Consider the following 20,075-nt stretch of genomic DNA (forward strand, 5'->3'; position numbering starts at 1 on the left):
CTGGCCATTCTGTGGGCCAGCTTGCTACCAGACCACGTGGAATTTCTTGACTGGTCTACAATTTCGCCGTAGTTTGTTGGTTGTCCCTTCAATGTCGAATCAGCAATAAAAGATCCTCATCGAACCACCTCGTAACTATATATGCCGACAAGTTTTTAGTTTTTAGTTTCTTTTTTAATAATATTGAAATTCGAACTCATGACTCCATTTAGGGAGTCACTTCGTGTCACTAGATTGTAAGGTCATTGACACAATCTTGTGAGTGACGAGGAACTTGCAATAATTATTCAAAAGGATTTGCACGGGACATACTCCGGCTATAACTCTAATGACGTAAATCGGTTGTCTATAATTGATCGGCTCAAATCGCCAATAGGTTATTCCCACAAAAGTTCAACTTGTAACCTTATAATTATCAGATTAACTGTTCGACCAATTTAACTGGGTTGTCTCAGTCTTACACAGAGTTACTCTATAGAGTTCTACACATAGAAGAGTCCAATTTATTACTCAAGCCCTAACGGTGCGCTAAATGCAAGATTTAAGTGTCGTTTCTTATCCTAGTATACATTTATAACACACATACACATTTCTTTTGGAGTTAGTAGGACCTCAATCCTCTTGTATCTAGTTAACAGATTATTATACAATGTAAGGTTTATCTAGTATACACCTTTGCACAATGACTACAGATTTTTCTTGTCGCCCAAAACCAGGAATGTTACTATACATCAGAGACTAAAAACAAGATGGTAAAATTATACTAGGCACTTAGATAAGGTTGATGGATATGGCCACAAGGGCAGTTGTCATCAATTACCATGGAGAAATCATGATGAGAGCAGAATGGTAACTATATTGCGCCAAAAATAAACACAAGTATTATACTTGTTTGGTGTTTAGCTTCAAATATACTAGTAGCACTGAAGTAGTAGATACAGGCCAGGTATATATAGAGATTGTTGTGTCTAAACTAGCAGTTTCATTTACCCAGTAAGGTATTGGCTGGAGAACTGTCCTTACTTGACCATGGATCCTGCACAGAAACTGGAGAACTGTCCTTAATTTCCTCCATGGCAGAAAGGCCAACGATGACTTTCTGGGGGACGATCAGCCTCCTACTTCCCACCCCGCTTTTCTTAGTCGAACTCCCAAACGATTTCTCGCTGCCATTGCGTGGGGAGGAGCAAGACGAGGCGACTGAGGATGTCATGCATATGTTTTCCTCGACGGGAGCCCAAGCGCTGAGCCTGATTTGCTCCAGTTCGTCTGCCACTTCTGTCATCGAGGGCCTCATGTCCTTGTGGAATGCGAGGCATCTGAAAGCCAGCTCTGCTACCCTGTGAATGGACGAGAGTGTCCAGGCGTCCCTATGTGGCTCGAGATAGGGATCGATTATCTCGTCCATGTGGCCTTTCCCAATCCTGTCGATTGCCAGGGCTGCCAGGTTGATCTCGCTGTGGGGGCGGGAGAAATCGACGACTTTCTTTGCTGTTATGATCTCCACGAGAACCACACCAAAGCTGTACACGTCGCTCTTGTCAGAAAGATGGTAATTCTGATGGTACTGAGGGTCGAGGTAGCCCGGGGTCCCTTGTGGTGCTGTGGAGATGTGAGAGTCATCTGTCATTGCAAATCTGGAGAGCCCGAAATCAGCTATCTTCGAGTTGTAGCTCGAGTCCAAGAGTATATTGCTGGACTTAATATCTCGGTGGTATATAGGAGGATTCACAGCTGAGTGAAGGTGAGCGAGTGCCTGAGCAGTTTGAGTGGCAATGGCGAGGCGAACTGTCCATGGAAGATGTGACCGTGGCTCGGTTTGTAGATGCTGAGCCAGCGTCCCGTGGGGCATGAACTCATAAACGAGGATCTGTTCACCATTCTCGAGGCAACAACCTAAAAGACGAACCAAATTAGGATGGCTTACAGAGGACAGAAGTTTGATCTCGTTCATCACTTGCTCCACGCCGTCTGGATCTTGATGCCTTAGTCTCTTGATAGCAACGAGTTCGTTGTTGTTGAGCTTTCCTGCATAAACCGTGCCATACGCCCCGGTTCCCAGACGGGAAACATCAGCAAAACCATTCGTGGCTCTCTCGAGCTCTTTGTAGGGAAATTGAGGAACACTCGAGCCCCCTGCAGCTTCTGAAAACCGCTTAGCACTCATTCGTTTCTTCAGAGATGCAGATCGCCTTCGAATGCAGTAGTAGATGAGAGCCAACAGAGACATTAGAACAGCTCCTGCAACAACTCCTGTAAACACAAATGAAATTCATTTCTATCTGAAACGAGCTGGAAACCTCGATAGACTTGGTACATATATGTTATTGAAGTATGTATTTCATCTCGTCTAAAAATTTGTATTAGTGATTACCTCCAACGAGAACGCCAACTCTCGTCCCGCCACATTTACCAGACATGTACTTGGAAGCATTGCAACCAGAAACTGGGGAAATGGCAACAATGGAGGGAAAGAGGCAAGAAGTTGGTTAGCAAAGAGAACAAAACAAAACGACGAAAAAATAGCAAATAAAACAGAATTAGGATACTCTAATAGAGTATATCTTCCACATACGTTTTGCAGAACCATATGCATGAACTAAGAAGCAGATAGAGAGCCCAGAAAGTCCCAAACTCGGGAAATTTTGTGGATGGATGCCCATTTAATTCTACATTCTTAGCATTTTATATCAGAAGGTCTAATGCGGCTCACAAAGTCACATACTTGTGATAGTTTTACATTCTACATCAACCTATCGCGATTCAAAAGTTTTACACATTTGGAAATTGGAACACAGTCTTCAATGATTGTATTTGATTTACAAAAGACGAAGGAAACTGGTAGGTACCCAACATCTTTCTCATGCAAGCCAGTGCAAATTTTATAATATACTACTCAGCTTATTCTAGAACCAAGTCCTAGTTCAAATTTCTGACTTTTGATGAAGCATGTGATCCTTCTTACTAATCATTAAACAATCAGTTATAGGAGGTTTTGACTTTCTAGGATTAAGATTGCCTGTTTTTTAAGGCGCCTGATATGAAAAGATCAATGTAACTCCACCTACTAAGCAATCAACTTCTTTAAAAAAAAAACAGGCAAAACATATATACAATTACACCCACCCCTCCCCCCTTTCATGATATTATCTTTAATCTACACCTTAACATATTGCAGAAACTTCCTACACACATCCATGGTTGAAGGTTGAAGTTTCAATCAACAAAAGCATTCGACTTTGACCAATCAAACAAAAATAGTTATTTATCTTATGACTAGTCTACCTTCCACCCACCTAAGGACTATGACTTTTCTTCATGTTAAGATTGCCAGAAATGGCCAAGAACCGATACTGTAAATTCAGTTGATCTTCCTTGCAAAAGAAAAGTCGCAGTTTTTCTGTTTTTTTTTTTCCTGGATAAGTGCAAGTTCGAATCTTTTATGATGATTTTCTAGCCCGTGTCAAAGAAAAAGAACACGGATAAAGGAACTAAGAATGGAAGTCCAGGCAATTCATGGGAGGCAAAAGGAATCTGAAGAGTTAAATTCCAAGTCCAATTTGGAGGTCACTAAGGGAGCATTCAACACTGAACAGCTATGAAGTTCAAAAGCAACTTTCATGGATTCAAACCCAGAAATAAAGCTTTATTGACCCATTCTAAGTTCTGTACTACATAGTCTATATTCATTTTATATTACAATTGTACTAGGTTTTCCATGGATGGCCAGCTCATATGTTGTGCCCATAGGATAAAGCTAAGGCACCCAAAATTCATATCTTTCCCATCATCATTTTGCTTAAAGTCAAATTCAACTAAAGCATCCCCAAATTCCATTTTAAACAAAATTAAAGAAAAATAAGAATTGAACAACCCCACTCAAGCTGGTCAGACTGTTAACTGAGTAACCACAATAACCCCACTCAAGCTGGTCAGACTGTTAACTGAGTAACCACAATATTGACGGTTTGTGGGGGACACTTATTGGTCTTTGGTCAGCTAAGACAACCTAGTTTAATTTATGTACAACATAAGTAATAGTTGCTAGTTGCGAGTTTCTCTCGTCACAAAAAAAATATTTATTTATTTAATTAAAATTTGACAAAAAAAGATCTTACCTTCCCGGCAACCATCGCCGGCGGCGAAACCATCTCCGACGAAGCCATCATTACACGAGCACCGGTACCCTTTGCTTCTGTTTTGAGGGTTTTGAAGGTCAACGGGTAAACACTTGGCATTGTGATGGCAGCTACAGTTCCCCTCCAGCCACCACACAAGCTCCACCGTCTGAAGCTCCAGCGACACGGCGGAGCTCTGACCCGTCGTATTATCCACCGCGATTGAAGACGCCACCACCGTGCAATTCGACCGCTTCAGGCTGTCGTAGTTCAGAAACCTCGCGCTTTTATCCACATCGAAGAAACAACTGGTGTTGCTATTCGCCGAATTACACCGCCGCCATCCAAGGCGATTCTCCACCCACCTCGTCGGCACCGTGCAATCCGTCAACGGCTCCGTGCAATTCTCCAACAAAAAACCGTTCCGCGACGACATCTTAAAGTTCCGGCCGTTAAGCGGCAAGAGCTTTTCAATCCCCCGGCCGCAATCCACCGGAATGCTAACCAAAATACTCTCAGCCGTCAGATTCTGCACCTTAAATCCCCCAATTTCCGCCTCCCCGTCTCCCCTACAATTCAGGCGAATTCCAGAACCTTCTGAGAATCCAAACGGGTAAGGAAGCTTCTTATCACGACATTTCGTCACATTATTATTCCCCACAACGCACTGCAAAATCAGGTTGAAGAAAACGAGTCCGACGAATATGTCATAAACCCCCATTACCCTAAACCGCGATTGGAGCTAATGAAAAAAGCAACTTAACCATCAGAAATCTGCAAACAGATCGAGAGAGAAGAGAGAAAGAAGAAATCAAAAAGGATGTTTGACTTGGGGAGCCGCCATTAATGCAGAGGAAATAAATAAAGAGGTTGTTGGGGAGGTCATGCTCTTTAATAAATGCACTGTTCCGCCATTAGAGAGTAATATACCTTAGCTTGATCACCACTCATTTACTCTCACCATCGTCTTCCGAGTGGTTGAGGTAATTGTAGCAATTAATTTCGTCCTTTTCTTATCCCCGACAACCTATGCCCAGGGGCTCGTGTCTTACTTTTCTGCAGCGGACTATAAGCTCTGCTATAAATTATAATACGTGTTGAAAGGTTCCTGAGATCGACCAAAGGTTTAGTCTTTGGATTTGAATGCTTAAATGCTTTGATGATGATTCAAGTTTAAACCAGAGAGAGAGAGAGAGAGAGAGACAGAGATTGAAATGCCGGGAAAGTTACCGGTTTCTCACGCTGCTGTGATTGACGGGAGTCCATTTTATTGAATCTGCCTTTTTCCGGCCCAAATGACATTTGTGTCCTTCCCGTTCTGGATTAATTAAATAATTATTTGTTTCGTATATGATAATTACTTGACTAGCTAAATTTTAATCTTTCTTTTGATTTTATTTAATTTTTGGTTGTTGCATCAAGTGGGACGATGAAAACGAAATTCATATTTAGGTTCATACGAAAGTCTACCATGGCAATCATACATGTATTATTATTGTATTTGATATTATCAATATATTATATATATAGTTGCATCAACTATCAAGGGCATTGGCTCTTTCATATGAGAAGTCATGTGTTTGAGTCTCAGTATGGGCGGTTTTGACTCTGCGTGTTTCAATAGGTTTATAAAATAGTTATGAACATTGATGGGTAAATATGCACATGTACTAGTCGGTCCGTAAATCACCTGTCCGTCGGTCACCCAACCTGTCCGTCGGTCACCCAACCGGTCCGTCGACGGTCACCCGGTCCGTCGGCCGCATGATCGGAAGCAACACACCTTGTGGATTGGAGGCTCACGAGCGCAACAGTTGCTTGATGTGACGACCGACAACTTTTCGGGAACAAGGGATCCGTGTTTTCATCACCTCGAGTAACTCAACCACTTCGAGCAAACCGATGCGCATTTTGCGGAGTGACAGCCCATATGCCCTCCACTTGCATATCAGACACCATGTGCATAGTGAATCCACTTTGTATAAATATAGGGCTAATTCCCCTCACTAGGGGAGAGGAAGGAACTCATCAGTACTACACTAATACACTTGTGATTTGCTCATTCGTCTCTCTTGCTCTCTCCTTGTTACCGTTCGTCACCCGTAGAGCTATATAGCTTCTTACCGCTCAGTCGTCAACCGGTAGAGCGACCGATTGACCGGCCGAGCGGCATCCTTCACCACACGTAACACACGTATTCGTAGCGTAATCGTAGACCCGTTTACATTTACGCTATCAAACATATACTATATAGTAAGAGAGTTAGTAATATTGAAAAAATATATATAAATGTATCAACTAATGAACATTATTATAATAATTTTTATTATACTCTACACTTTAATTTTTCTTTTTTTATGTTTATTGTCTAAAGAAAAATATAACGGATCTAAACCTTTGTAAATTTACTTTTTATAAGTACACATGTCTTGTTTTTTAAAGGTAAAAGCTTCTTAAGTTAAGAGAATTGTACCATGACCCTTAAATTAAAAGGTCTCCATATATTCAATTGAGTTATAGACCTATAGTGTATCGTCTATTAAACTATAGCCCGTTATGTAGTTTTATTTTTTTTAATTTTTTTTAATACACCTAAGCTCCATTTTAGCATTAGAAACTTATGTGTCAAGTGTCAACCCATATATTAGTCACATACTCACATAAAACCTTAACCTGATAAATAAGTTGTTTATAACTTAATTGAACATAATTCGTGATTTAAGGAATTTGAATTTTTTTTTTTACGCAATCTTTTTTGTTTTTTTGGCTAAGTTCAATTGCACTATATATTCATCGACTTAAGTTAATTTTTTTAAAACTTTTAATGGAAAATAATTATAATAAGTGTACAAGGTTTATACACGTAATTGAAAGTTTTCTAAAAAATAAAAAACAACTTGGTGGAACTGTTTCATTCAAACACTACCTAAAAAGCACTCAGAGAACCTAAAGTTAATTTAAACCTATACCACTCTGAGTGAACGAATCTTCCCTATATATGATAATTTAAAATGATAGGTCCACATACAAATAGTGTTCAACGCTTTACAGCCATTTGTTCATTACGCACTGCGGTAGTATCCATTTTGTGTATGTGACACCATGCATGCTTCAGTTTGACTTAATTTCCAGATCTACCAAGAGCCTTTGTTACGTTGCGAGAGATGATGCTCAATTGTTACTTCGCTAGTTTTACTTTTAACTTAACTCTTAATTTTCAAGTACCAAGAATTATATTTTATTCACTCAATCACTTTTCAGTATACATGTATGTGTATAATAATTGATTCTTTGATTTACAAAAAAATTCGAAACCGTTACTTTAATTTGCCTCCCGAGAGTCGAACTTAGAACTTTGTGATTATTAGCTAACTGTTTACAAACTCGGCTAGGGTTTCCCTGGTAGTTGATTCTTGTGTTTATGATATTTGTTAAAATAAATAAATGATGATTTGGAGCAATTACTGAGTAGGCTTCAAGTTGAAGCTGAGATAATGAAAGGTGGAGTGGGACACCAAACACTAAGCCAGTAGAGATCGAGTGTGCGTACGTACACAAAAGCTCAAGTTAGGTCACCGGCGGGTCAGATGCATTATTTTTCATCAAACATATATGCCCACAAATTGCTCAAACCACATTGCCAACCTTTTATAAGAGTCGAGTACAAAATAATTGAGAGATGACTCAACTAACTTAATATTGTGATAAATTATGATAAAAGTGTACAAGTGATCTGAGATGTATATATGTAGAGTAAGATTAAAGATGTTTAGATAACAGAACGGTAAACCACCTTAGTAGCTTGTGTTATGCAAACACTACAACGTATAATTAGGATATAATGTAATGCTCTCTGGTTAGTGGACGTGGCCAGTTGGACAAAAGGTATGCGTATTGTTAGACAATTACAATGACTAGTTCAATGGTATGGTAGACTGGTAGGCATATGTTAACCTAGTCTAATTTCAACAAGACACGTCGAGTTAGTTCCTGAATCCCCGATTAATCATTTGACTTATCATTTAAGTTATTTAACCAATTGAACTATCTTATAACCTTATTAACATCTATTAGATATATGTAAATTAACAATAAAATTTCCCAAATTGACCATATAACTACTCTCCGAGCCATTTTCTTAACCGCCCCCCTCCAAATATCATGCCCATCCAAACACAGGCGGTCCACAATCCACTTGGAAGAAATAAAAGAGGAAAATTACAAGAAACCAAAAATAGACAGGTCTCCGTGCCATTGGGTCAATGCACTCTTTTTCGGCAAGAAAGCAACTAAAGCCAATGCCATCAATCTTCCAATCCACATGTTTTTCAGCCGTAGACTCGGTCTAACATATGCAATCAATCCATTATATTGATGTTATCTTCTTAAATGATGTAGCAGATAATCTCTCAATTTGATTTTTTAAAAATGATAAAAGAGAAAAAAAAAATTAGAATGGTGGGATAACGGTTTTGTCTAGATATCAATCGAAAGTGGTGGTTGGAAAAATTAAAATGGTCAAATTCAGTCAATTTTAAAATCGAAAAGTGGATATTTTTTGGTGCATAAATCTAGCTAAGTAATTTGGATTGTCTCCTTAATATTGCATTCATTTTTTGTGGCCCAATGACATTGCTAAGCCTGTTTGTTTGTTTCAATAAATAGTGGCCCAATCTCAAATGTTTGGTGTACCATGCATTGAATGTTAAGGTCCTAAGGATGACAAAGAACTCTCTAATACCTGCATTCTTGAGATTCAACCTCAATATTTTCTATTAATTTTTTTTAAAAAAAACTTGCGCTATACAAAAATTTTAAATTGAGTTTAAATATAAATTTGAATTATATTTTAATTATTGTTCTCGAGTTATTTCCATTGTTGGTCCCCGACTACTGCATCTCTCATATTTGGCCTATAACTATCAAATTTTCCATATTTTTTTTGCCAATCATAACTGAAATTCTGAACTCGTGACTTTCAATTACGAGAGTCATGCTCCACCCCACTCGATCACCCATGACACGAAAGTAACGAAGAAAAATTAAAACATTGTTTTTTTTTTTAAATGTAATATGATAATGCAGGAATGACACCAAATAACATTGCAAAAAATGATGACATCCATGAGAGCTTGAGAAGTGAGTAAATTAGCTTTAAAAGGATCAAGTTTTGTTCTTTTCATAATAGTCGGTGCCAGGAGGACAGTTCATAGATCCATTTGTTTATGTATGCAGGAAATTAAAGTATTTGCTGCACAACTCGAAAGCAGAGGAAAATGACCAGACGAAATGTCCTCCTATCATGGAAGAAAATGACAAAGATACTTGCCTACTTACATCGTACTAGTAAGTCTCAACACACATGTTTTGAGACATTGAGTTACATACGTTTATGAACCTAGGATTACCACAAATTAGTATTATTTGATTGTTAGGCTATGTAATCGATTGTAGTTTGATGAGTATAGATAATATAAACCATTATATTGTTGTACTAATCATATTGCATTAAGGTTTAGAGTTTTATAAATATAAAATTATCAGAATTAGTACGTACGTTTTGGTGAGATTGTAAATCTAATAGGTGTAAGAACTAACTATTTATATATAGAATCATTTGGCTTTAGTTTCGGCCAATAGGAAGGGATTAATTAGCCTATTATGACGTGTATTGGCTTGAGGTGCTCCAACTCCACTTCCCATTATCTTTGCTCTTTGTTCAATGGCAATATGGCATCCCATATGCATGTACGTGTTTGAAACTACAATTTTTTGTTTTTTTTTAAAGAGATAGAGCAATCCTCGCTCTACAACTCAAAGTTGATAAATACAAAATCATGATGTGATCAGTCTGGGTTTATGTAATCCACTGACTTCGTCGTACCATTACTACTCCTCGTTCATTAGCTTCTACTTGTCTTTTACTGGCTTATTTGTTACCAGCTACATGAAGGAGCTCCCCTCGGCCAATGGTCACTACCATTACTACTCCTCGTTCATTAGCTTCTACTTGTTTTTTACTGGCTTATTTGTTACCAGCTACATGAAGGAGCTCCCCTCGGCCAATGGTCACTCAACAGCAGCTCTGTCCTTGATTAGGCGATCGAAGTGAGGGCAAATCACTATCTCTTGATTGATCTGATCATACGCTTGCTTTTTTCTATACGGTTCTATTAAGTAGTACAGTAATTGATCTGATCAAATATCTTGATTCTATTTCAAGTGACTTAGGTTATCCTAGTTTCGCTGTATGTGCGTACAAGGGAGAGTCCTTCTAGCATTCTTTTGTGCTCCCATTGAGATTCGAAGATTCAAAATGTTGCCTTCGATCATGACCTTTAAGTCGATAAACCAACTATACTAAGCTACGGGGCATGGTTTTTTGTTTGATTATAAGTTGTGTGTTGGATGAATATTGGGTGGTTATAGTATAATAATTTGACTTTAACTTGGACCAATAAGAAGAGATTAGTTAGCCTAGTATGACATGCTGTAGTGGCCTAACACCTAAGGCGCTATAACTCCATTTCCCATGATGTTTGCTCGTTGTTTAATGGCATGACTCATGCCAGTAAACAACGAGCAAGCGCATGCCATGTATCCGAAATTACAGTGTTTTATCTTATTATCCGTGGGCTGTGTTAAATACTTAAATCAAAATTGGATCGTTTCGGTATAATGATTTAGCTATTATATTTAGGTCATCGGTAATACCAGATAGTATATATAGTCGAGTCATCATCAACACTCACATGCATGCATAAAGCAATTAAGCAGTAGTTACGTTGTTCTATTGGTACATTCATTTGCCACATCAAATCCATTTTCAAAGAAGAAACATAATCTTTTTTATTTACGCAAGCCCATAATCTCTATCTTTCAATTTTTTTTAAATACTATTGATTCTATTATAATATAATATAATATTTATTTAATTCTGTAATTACGATATTAATTATTTGATTAATTTAATTTTGATCATTTGGATCGAATCTTTTGGATTATTCTGCATGGTTTCTGACAACCACGTACACGTGCCGATCTATTCTCATCTTTTAGTGTCCTAGATTTCTTCCTCATCAAACCGCACCGTACGCCTATCAACAAATGGAATCTATCCCAAGAATCTTAAAAGAAGGGAACTGAATAAATAAATAAATAAATATCTAAGTTAAAACCAATCCGGCCTGGAATTAGTGACTTAAAAATGAAGAAAATCTTTGATCTGAGCAAAGGGATATTCATTTCCAGAAGTATCTTTTTTAATTAAAGTTAGACCCACACATAACACAACCTTAAGATAAAGTTCTAAATTGTAGGACTACCTATAAACAAGATTATAAAGTGTGGAACGAGTAATGCTAGATACCTTTAATATTTATTTTTTTTAATAATATTTAACTATAATTAGTAGTTAAATTTTATTGTAAATTTGGGGTAGTGTCAATTAATTTATGACGCTCAAGGAATAAACGTCATATCAAGAAAAAAAAATTAAAGGTGAAATACTGAAATGAAATGCTGATGACATTATTTAGATTATTATAAGAGTAGTAATATAATACATAGGAGTGCAACTAGCAACGAGACAAATATTTACAAATTTTACAGCCCATTATATTCCATGATCATATCAGGCAAGAAAATCTTGCCAGCGCCTCACGGCGGCGCGTGCTCCGATTCTCTTCTCAGGGCTCTATAACTCCGATGGCCGGCGGCAACGACGGCGCATATATGCTAAGGGGAGCAGAAAACGTCACCCATCTGCAGCAGCTTGTGTTCGTACACCGACATATTATCATCGGTGTCGGCCAATAACGGCGGCGGGCCGCCAAACACCGCGCGTAGATTCCTGCGAGCCTTCTCCATTCGCTTGTGGTGGCGGATACGCCGCAGAACGACGTCTCTGTCGAGAGCCTCGCGAGCCGATGATGATGGAGACGACGACGATTTCTTCAGATAAAGATGTCTCGTCACTGAGGCTTTAGTTTCAGCACCACTGTTCTCCTGATCCGAGAGGGGAGACGGCGAAGAAGGTTGTTGATTCTTCGATATCGCGAACGCCATTTTTGTTTCTTAGGTTGTTTTCGTGGTCTCTGAGGTTGTTGTGAGAGGTAGGAGAGAGAGGACGTGGGAAAATGTTTATAGATAGTATAAATAGAGGAAGAAGGTTTCTGTGGGTCGGATCGGACGCAGTTTTTGTTTGGTCGTTTAGTGTTAAGTGAAACAGCGACCCAACAAAAGACAGCGGGCGTTTGCCAGTAGTTTGGAGTCCAAACCGGGGGCGGGCCGGCACGGCTACGTACACTACGTTTCAGATCCATAATTCATTCCAAATCCAAATAAACAATCAAATTGGTACTAACCACTATCTATTGATATGCACGGAAACAAATTAAAAATTAAACTCTTAGTTTAAAGTGTAAGAATCATATTTTATTCACTTGATTATTAATTATTTTTGAATTATCTATAATCATATTGGGACCGATCGAGAATATTGTGAGAGCTTGCAAATACAGGCTTAAAAAGGCTTGAGATGTAAAAATTACTCATATTTCCCGTGATCAAAATAGAGATATGAATGATTTTGCAAGAATTGCAAATTTGCAATGTAGAAAAGATGCGACTGGATCGAGTTTGACGCACTCCCAGACAATATCCTTGAGATCTTTGAGGAAGACAATTACGGAGTGTTAAAGCGCAGCGGTAGAGCGAACAAGAGATAGCATGTGGGATTCCTCTCCCTTCCTCATGAATTTAAAAAAAAAAAAATCTTTAACAAACTAACTCACATAGTCACATACACTAATTTTTGCTCCCAAAAAAAAAAAAAAAATCACATATACTAATACTCACATATCAATTCAACAAGTATGACGTGTTGGCCTGTCATTTGGGCAAGTTTAGTACTTACTAGCTCGTCTCATAAGCTTTGATAGGCTGCTAATTATAGTTAAATACTACTTTAAGGAGAAAATCAAGATATTGTGTAGAGAAAAGTTATAGCTAACTATGAAGTCAAATAAAACATTAATTGTTAGGATCAGTTAATATGACAGCATCTCGGTGTCTACTAATTAATACAAATTCAATTATACCATTTTCTTCTTTGAGTAAATTTCATATAATCAATATCTTATATCTCCTCCGGATCCAAATGAAATTAGTTCAAAATGATGTTCTCTAACATTAATGTCTTTATAGGTTGTCAAGAACCTCTCTTGGCGGAACTCCTGTGTGGCTCAAGCTATATATTTTCATGGTGATGAATCTTCTAAATGTTTACGATATGATCAATCTAGTACTGGCTGACACGTGGTAACCTTGTGACAAGGTGCAATCTTTGAGCGAAGAATGCAGACCATTGACAACTCCTAGAGACCTTAATGTCATGGGTCAACATTTTGAACTCATTCCATTTGAATTTGAGAGAAGATCCGATCCTACTCTGAAATATCGCTCGCTCTACAAACTCTGCATATTTTTCTAGCCACCTTGCTGCATTGCTTCAATTTCACCATACCATATGAACAAATAGATATGAGTGAGAGTGCAGGACTCACAAATTTGAAGGCCACCCCTCCTAAGGCATATCTGATGCCACGCCTTCCAGCTACTCGATCTCTTTGGACATTAATACATATATGTTGTGTGAGAAAATGTTAAACAGCCCGTGTCTGTTTATTATGTCAGTCTATTTGTATCTTACAACATAAATTATATGGAGTAGACACATTGTTCATAAATCAATAACATTAATGTTTACAAGATCCACATACATTGTAATAACAAGCCACCATGTTTACAGAGTTCCATGGCTTTTTATTTACTTGGGTGTTTTGGAGTAAAAACAACACTTGCAAACTGATACATGAGTACTGATCACCAGGTACAACATTACTGTTAATAAAAATAAACTTAATGCCCAAAGACAGTAATAGGAAGGCGCGGTGTGAGACACACCTTAAGAGAAGTGGCTTTCGCATTTATGAGCCCTGCACTCTCACTCATATCTATTTTTTCATCGGATGGGAGGGCGAAATCAAAGCAATGTAGCAAGGTGGCCAGAGAAATATGTAGAGTCTGCAAAGAGAGTTGTATCCCGGGGCAAGATTTCCTCCCGGATCCAAATGGAATGAGTTCAAAATGCTGCCCCCTAACATCAATGTGTTTATGGGTTGTCAAGAACCTCTCTGGCTTAAACTCGTTTGGCTCAGGCCATATGCTTTCATCACGATGAATCTTCCAAATGTTTATCATCAATCTTGTACCGGCTGGCACATGGTAGCCCTGTGACAAGATGCAGTCCTTGAGTGAAGAACGCAAACCATTGACTGGACCTGGTGGGTAGAGACGAAAGGTTTCTTTGATCACAGCTTGAAGAAAGACTAAATTCTTTATGTCAGATTCATTAACTTTTCTGTCTCTTCCAATTTGAGTGTCCAACTCCTCTTGAACCTTATCAAGCACAGTTGGATTGTTCAATAGCAAAGACAATGCCCAAGTTAGAGTCACAGCTGTTGCATCACTTCCTGCTACTAACATATTCTGCAAATTAAAACACTCCTGCTTGTTAATAACACTAATCACATATACCACTTTAAATTTAAATTTGTTCAAGAACTCACCAAACATGTTGCCTTGATTATGGTATCTGCATCAAACCCATAAATTTGTGCATCTTCCATGATTTCAAGCATTACATCCATGAAATCCTGTGCTCCCATGCCCTTCTCGGACCTCCTCCTCTTCTTATGTTCCTCCAACCACCCTCCTACGAGGTTGTCTAGCTCTCTCGCAATTCTCTTCATCCTCTTCTTGTGCCCTTGCAAGTCCAGCCACTCAAGAAAGGGGAAATAATCAGACAAAACAAACACCCCAAAGAAATACAGAAATTCTCTGATCACTTTTTCGCACCTTCTCGCCTCTTCCTTGTTGCAATCCACGCCGTCTCCGGTTAGCCTCTTCCCTCCGACCATCCTCACCGACATGTTCCGGCTCAGGTTTCGAAACCACGGCTGCAAATCCGCCACGAAACCACGCTCAGGACTTCCATTGCTAGCCCACATCTCATACAGCTCTCTAATGGAACTCTCCACTTCTGATTTTCTTATGGGACTCAACATTTCAACTTGGCGGTTAGAGAGAAGATGGAGAGTGGCAATCTTCCGCATCTCTCGCCAATATTCCCCGTAAGGAGCCACCCCGAAGAAAGCGTAATCATAGCCCAGAAACTTAGAAGCGGCTATTCTAGGACGGTCGCTGAATGTCTTGTCGTGAGTGGTGAAAATCTCCCTCGCCATTTCCCAACTACTTATGACCAAAGCTTTATGGCTGCCCAGCTTTATCGCCATCGCCGGTCCATGCTTGTCGGCCATGGCGCCGAGGACTTTATACGTGAGTTTGCCGCCGCCGAAGCAGTGAAGGTGGCCGATAACCGGCAAAGCGCCATCCGGTTGTGGCAAACTCCGGCCCACCCGTCTCCGGCTTGAGTGAAAGTAACGAGCCAAGAAAATGAAGGCGCAGAGAGTTGATGCAAAAGTTAGAAGAAGTTGGAATGTTTGATCCATGGAAGAGGCGTTAGAAATAGCGGTTCAGAATGTCTCTGGCTCTCTGCTAAGCGTATCTCATACATATCCAAATGCTCGATCGGAGTAAACAGGTTCAAGAAAGTACGTCAAATTGGTCGTTTTGTTTCTTCTTTTTTTATTCGGAGAAATCCTAAGAATAATATATTTATGCATGTGGAACGATATACAGATGTTACAAGATCAGATAAGGTGAGTCAAGCACTCTAGCCACAATTCACCCTTATAGCATTCATAATATTGTTATTAGGAAATAGAAAATAGGAGGGGGAGGAAACAATTTTCTTTTTTTAAAAAAAGACTAATTTTAGAAGTTAAAGTGTCAGACGCGTCAACCCGCGTGTAGTACACGCGTCCACTGGGCGCACTTGCTTGTTGCAACCACGCGGGCGCGGCTGGCCTGAGCCTGGGAGTCCGTGGGTCCCACAAACCTACAAAAAGCTTCTTTCTTGCCGACAAACTCACTTCTTCTCTCTCTTGGTTTCTCTTTCATCCATATCACCATTTACTATTCCAAAATCCTCTAAAAAGTCACTACTAGGGATGCTCTTAATTGCGAGTCTCAATCACAATTGACTTGGTCTACTTTTAACTTTTATGATGTGTAAAAATTGTTACAACCATTAAACAATAAATACAGTGAAAGTCGTCTATATATGGACAAGAGTTAATTCCAGAAATGGTCCTTCGACTATTGACTTTTACCAATTTTAGTCCTCGATTTTTAATTTTATCAAAGTTGGTCCCTTAACTATTGATTTTGTACCAATTTTGGTCCTTCCGTTAAATCAATGTTAAATATGTGTTAAAATTGAGGGCAAAAATGTCAAATCAAATATTTTAACATTTCTTCTTCACTTTGTTTCCCCTCCTCCATCACAAGATTATATAGGGAACAATGTGAGTCAATATATTTATTTTTTACATTTTATGTTAACTTGTTTCAAGTAATTGTTTTTTTTTTGTTTACTGCAATGTACGGAGTAATATATATACTCCGTAATAATTTATTTATTTATTTATTTTTTGTAAATTCTCTACCTGGATGTGGAGTGTAATCGATATTTTATTATTGTATTAGGTGTTTTTTTTTTATTTGATAGCAAAAATGGTAGAAAAGGGGAAACAAAGTGAAGAAGAAAGGTTAAAATATTTGATTTGACATTTTTGCCCTCAATTTTAACACCTATTTAACATTGATTTAACGGAAGGACCAAAATTGGTACAAAATCAATAGTTAAGGGACCAACTTTGGTAAAATTAAAAGTCGATGACTAAAATTGGTAAAAATCAATAGTCGAAGGACCATTTCTGGAATTAACTCTATGGATAATGATCTGTATGTTATTATTATCTTTGTAATAATTAGATTCTATCTTTGTATATTATTTTTATTTTTTAAAAATACTCATAATTCTCTACAAAGTAATTGTTGATTTTATTGATCACTGAAATAGACAATCAAGGCCAACACTCATTTTATATAAGGGTTAGAACATGAACCTAACCCGTATACTAGCTGGCGAGTTAAACTAGTCAATCCACTTTTTTTTTTTAAAATATATTTTTATATTATAATAATAGAGTTAATTCCACAAGAGGTCTATTGTCTTTGGTGGTAATTTCAAATTTAATCTCAAACTATCATTTTTTCCATTTAATCAAAGACGATTATTTTTTAAACACTTGTAGTCTTTCTCATGACTGATTTAATTGGTTTAGGACTTTACTAAAACTAGTTGAAAAATATAGTTACTAAAAATCAGAGGTTACTTAAAGTCTTAACTAACACGGTAACTCGTGTTTCATATATAATCTAATTGTTACAAAGATAATAATAACACACAGATCATTGTCCATAGACGACTTTCACCGCATTTAGTTTATTGTTTAATGGTTGTAACTATTTTTACGCGTCTTAAAAGTAGACCAATTCAATATGTGGGTAGAGTGCTTGAATTGACTAGCCTTATCTTATCTTGTAACATCTGTATATCGTTCCATATGCATGCATTAATATATTCTTACTTCTAAGGATTTCTCCGAATAAAATAAAAAAAGAAGAAAGAAAACGACCAATTTGACGTAGTACTTTGTTGAACAAGTTTAGTCCGACCATTTGGATATGTCTCAGATACAGTACAGTTACCTTGCTTAGCAAGTAGTTCCCTTTACTATATGTATTTCTAAATCTCTCTCTCAATTTTATTCTGAACCGCCATGTCTGACGCTTCTTCCATGGATCAAAGATTCCAACTTCTTCTAACTTTTGCACCAACTCTCCTCGCCTTGATTTTCTTGGCTCGTTACTTTCACTCAAGGCGGAGACGGGTGGGCCGGAGTTTGCCTCAACCGGATGGCGCTTGGCCGGTTATCGGCCATCTTCACTGCTTCGGCGGCGGCAAACTCACGTATAAAGTCCTGGGCGCCATGGCCGACAAGCATGGACCGGCGATGGCGATAAAGCTGGGCAGCCATAAAGCTTTGGTCATAAGTAGTTGGGAAATGGCGAGGGAGATTTTCACCACTCACGACAAGACATTCAGCGACCGTCCCAGAATAGCCGCTTCTAAGTTTCTGGGCTATGATTACGCTTTCTTCGGGGTTTCTCCTTACGGGGAATATTGGCGAGAGATGCGGAAGATTGCCACTCTCCATCTTCTCTCTAACCGCCAAGTTGAAATGTTGAGTCCCATAAGAAAATCAGAAGTGGAGAGTTCCATTAGAGAGCTGTATGAGTTGTGGGTTAGCAATGGAAGTCCTGAGCGTGGTTTTATGGCGGATATGAAGCCGTGGTTTGGGAACCTGATCCGGAACATGTCGGTGAGGATGGTCGGAGGGAAGAGGCTCACCGGAGACGGCGTGGATTGTAATAAGGAAGAGGCGAGAAGGTGTGAAAAAGTGGTCAAAGAATTTCTCTACTTCTTTGGGGTGTTTGTGTTGTCTGATTCTTTCCCCTTTCTTGAGTGGGTGGACTTGCAAGGGCACAAGAAATCGATGAAGAGAATCGCGAAAGAGCTCGACAACCTTGTAGGAGGGTGGTTGGAGGAACATAAGAAAAGGAGGATGTCCGAGGAGGGCATGGGAGCACAGGATTTCATGGATGTAATGCTTGAAATCATGGGGGAAGATGCACAAATTTCTGGGTTTGATGCAGATACCATAATCAAGGCAACATGTTTGGTGAGTTCTTGAAAAATTAAAGCAGTTTTTTTTGTCAGGTCACGATATGTTACTCACATGTTAACCAAATTAAAGGTGTTTTAATTTATTTTGCAGAATATGTTAGTAGCAGGAAGTGATGGAATAACCGAGACTCTAACTTGGGCACTGTCTTTGCTATTGAATAATCGCGCTATGCTTGATAAGGTTCAAGAGGAATTGGACATTCAGGTTGGAAGAGATAGAAATGTGGACGAATCTGATATAAAGAATCTAGTCTTTCTTCAAGCTGTGATCAAAGAAACATTGCGTCTATACCCTTCTGGTCCAATCAATGGTTTGCGTTCTTCGCTCAAGGACTGTACCTTGTCACAAGGTTATCACGTGCCAGCCGGCACTAGATTGATGGTAAACATTTGGAAGATTCATCACGATGAAAACATATGGCCTGAGCCATATGAGTTCCGTCCAGAGAGGTTCTTGACAACCCATAAAGACATTGATGTTAGGGGACAACATATTGAACTCATTCCATTTGGATCAGGGAGGAGATCTTGTCCTGGAATACAACTCTCTATGCAGACCCTCCATCTTTGTTTGGCCACTGTCCTACACTGCTTTGATTTCACCCTCCCATCCAATGAAAAAATAGACATGAGTGAGAGTATAGGGTTCATAAATGCGAAAGCCACTCCTCTTAAGGTGTGTCTTACACCGCGCCTTGAGTCTACCATCTTTGGACATTAGCTTAAACTTTTATTCATGTATCAGTTTTCAGATATTGTGTTTACTCTATGAAATACCAAAATAAAAAACCACGTAATTATGTAGGCATCCTGTCATCGTGGTTTGTTAGTACAATGTATGCCAACATTAGTTTTGTTGATTTACGAACAATATGTCTACTCCATATGAATATTTTTATTTAGTTTTTTTGTTAGACTACAACTTAAGTTTAATAGTTATGCTTTAGATATGATCCATCTTACCAGGTGAATTTATTTTTATTTATATATTGTATGTTTACAAATTGAATTATAAAAATTCAATATATAAATTATGAGCATTTAATATATAAATTATAAACAATGTATCTTAAATTGGAGTTCACAGAATAATTTGCCTAAGCTATTGGCTTCAGTTTGCACTGACGACGCTTCACACCATTCATCGCCCTCTCGGGTTTTTGACTAAAATACAACTT

General features: G+C 38.5%; 3 protein-coding genes across 3 annotated transcripts; 1 reads left to right on the forward strand and 2 right to left on the reverse strand.

Annotated features, from left to right (window-relative positions):
• Positions 1 to 674: 674 nt before the first annotated feature.
• On the reverse strand, positions 675 to 5,350 carry LOC116014523 (wall-associated receptor kinase-like 14). The gene is made up of 4 exons (XM_031254595.1): positions 5,049 to 5,350; positions 4,119 to 4,892; positions 2,375 to 2,446; positions 675 to 2,253 (listed from the first exon to the last, which is right to left on the reverse strand). The coding sequence occupies exons 2-4, from the start codon at positions 4,837 to 4,839 to the stop codon at positions 983 to 985; spliced, it is 2,064 nt and encodes a 687-aa protein (XP_031110455.1). The 5' UTR covers positions 4,840 to 4,892; positions 5,049 to 5,350; the 3' UTR covers positions 675 to 982.
• Positions 5,351 to 13,850: 8,500 nt separating this feature from the next.
• LOC116013804 (cytochrome P450 CYP82D47-like) lies at positions 13,851 to 15,748 on the reverse strand. Its single transcript, XM_031253733.1, has 2 exons — positions 14,750 to 15,748; positions 13,851 to 14,669 (listed from the first exon to the last, which is right to left on the reverse strand). The coding sequence occupies exons 1-2, from the start codon at positions 15,689 to 15,691 to the stop codon at positions 14,040 to 14,042; spliced, it is 1,572 nt and encodes a 523-aa protein (XP_031109593.1). The 5' UTR covers positions 15,692 to 15,748; the 3' UTR covers positions 13,851 to 14,039.
• A 2,149-nt stretch (positions 15,749 to 17,897) lies between these two features.
• Positions 17,898 to 19,819, forward strand: LOC116012021 (cytochrome P450 CYP82D47-like). The gene is made up of 2 exons (XM_031251482.1): positions 17,898 to 18,892; positions 18,989 to 19,819. The coding sequence occupies exons 1-2, from the start codon at positions 17,930 to 17,932 to the stop codon at positions 19,616 to 19,618; spliced, it is 1,593 nt and encodes a 530-aa protein (XP_031107342.1). The 5' UTR covers positions 17,898 to 17,929; the 3' UTR covers positions 19,619 to 19,819.
• The last annotated feature ends 256 nt before the right edge of the window (positions 19,820 to 20,075 follow it).

The sequence above is a fragment of the Ipomoea triloba genome, chromosome 3 (assembly GCF_003576645.1).
Source record: "Ipomoea triloba cultivar NCNSP0323 chromosome 3, ASM357664v1".
Taxonomy (NCBI): domain Eukaryota; kingdom Viridiplantae; phylum Streptophyta; class Magnoliopsida; order Solanales; family Convolvulaceae; genus Ipomoea; species Ipomoea triloba.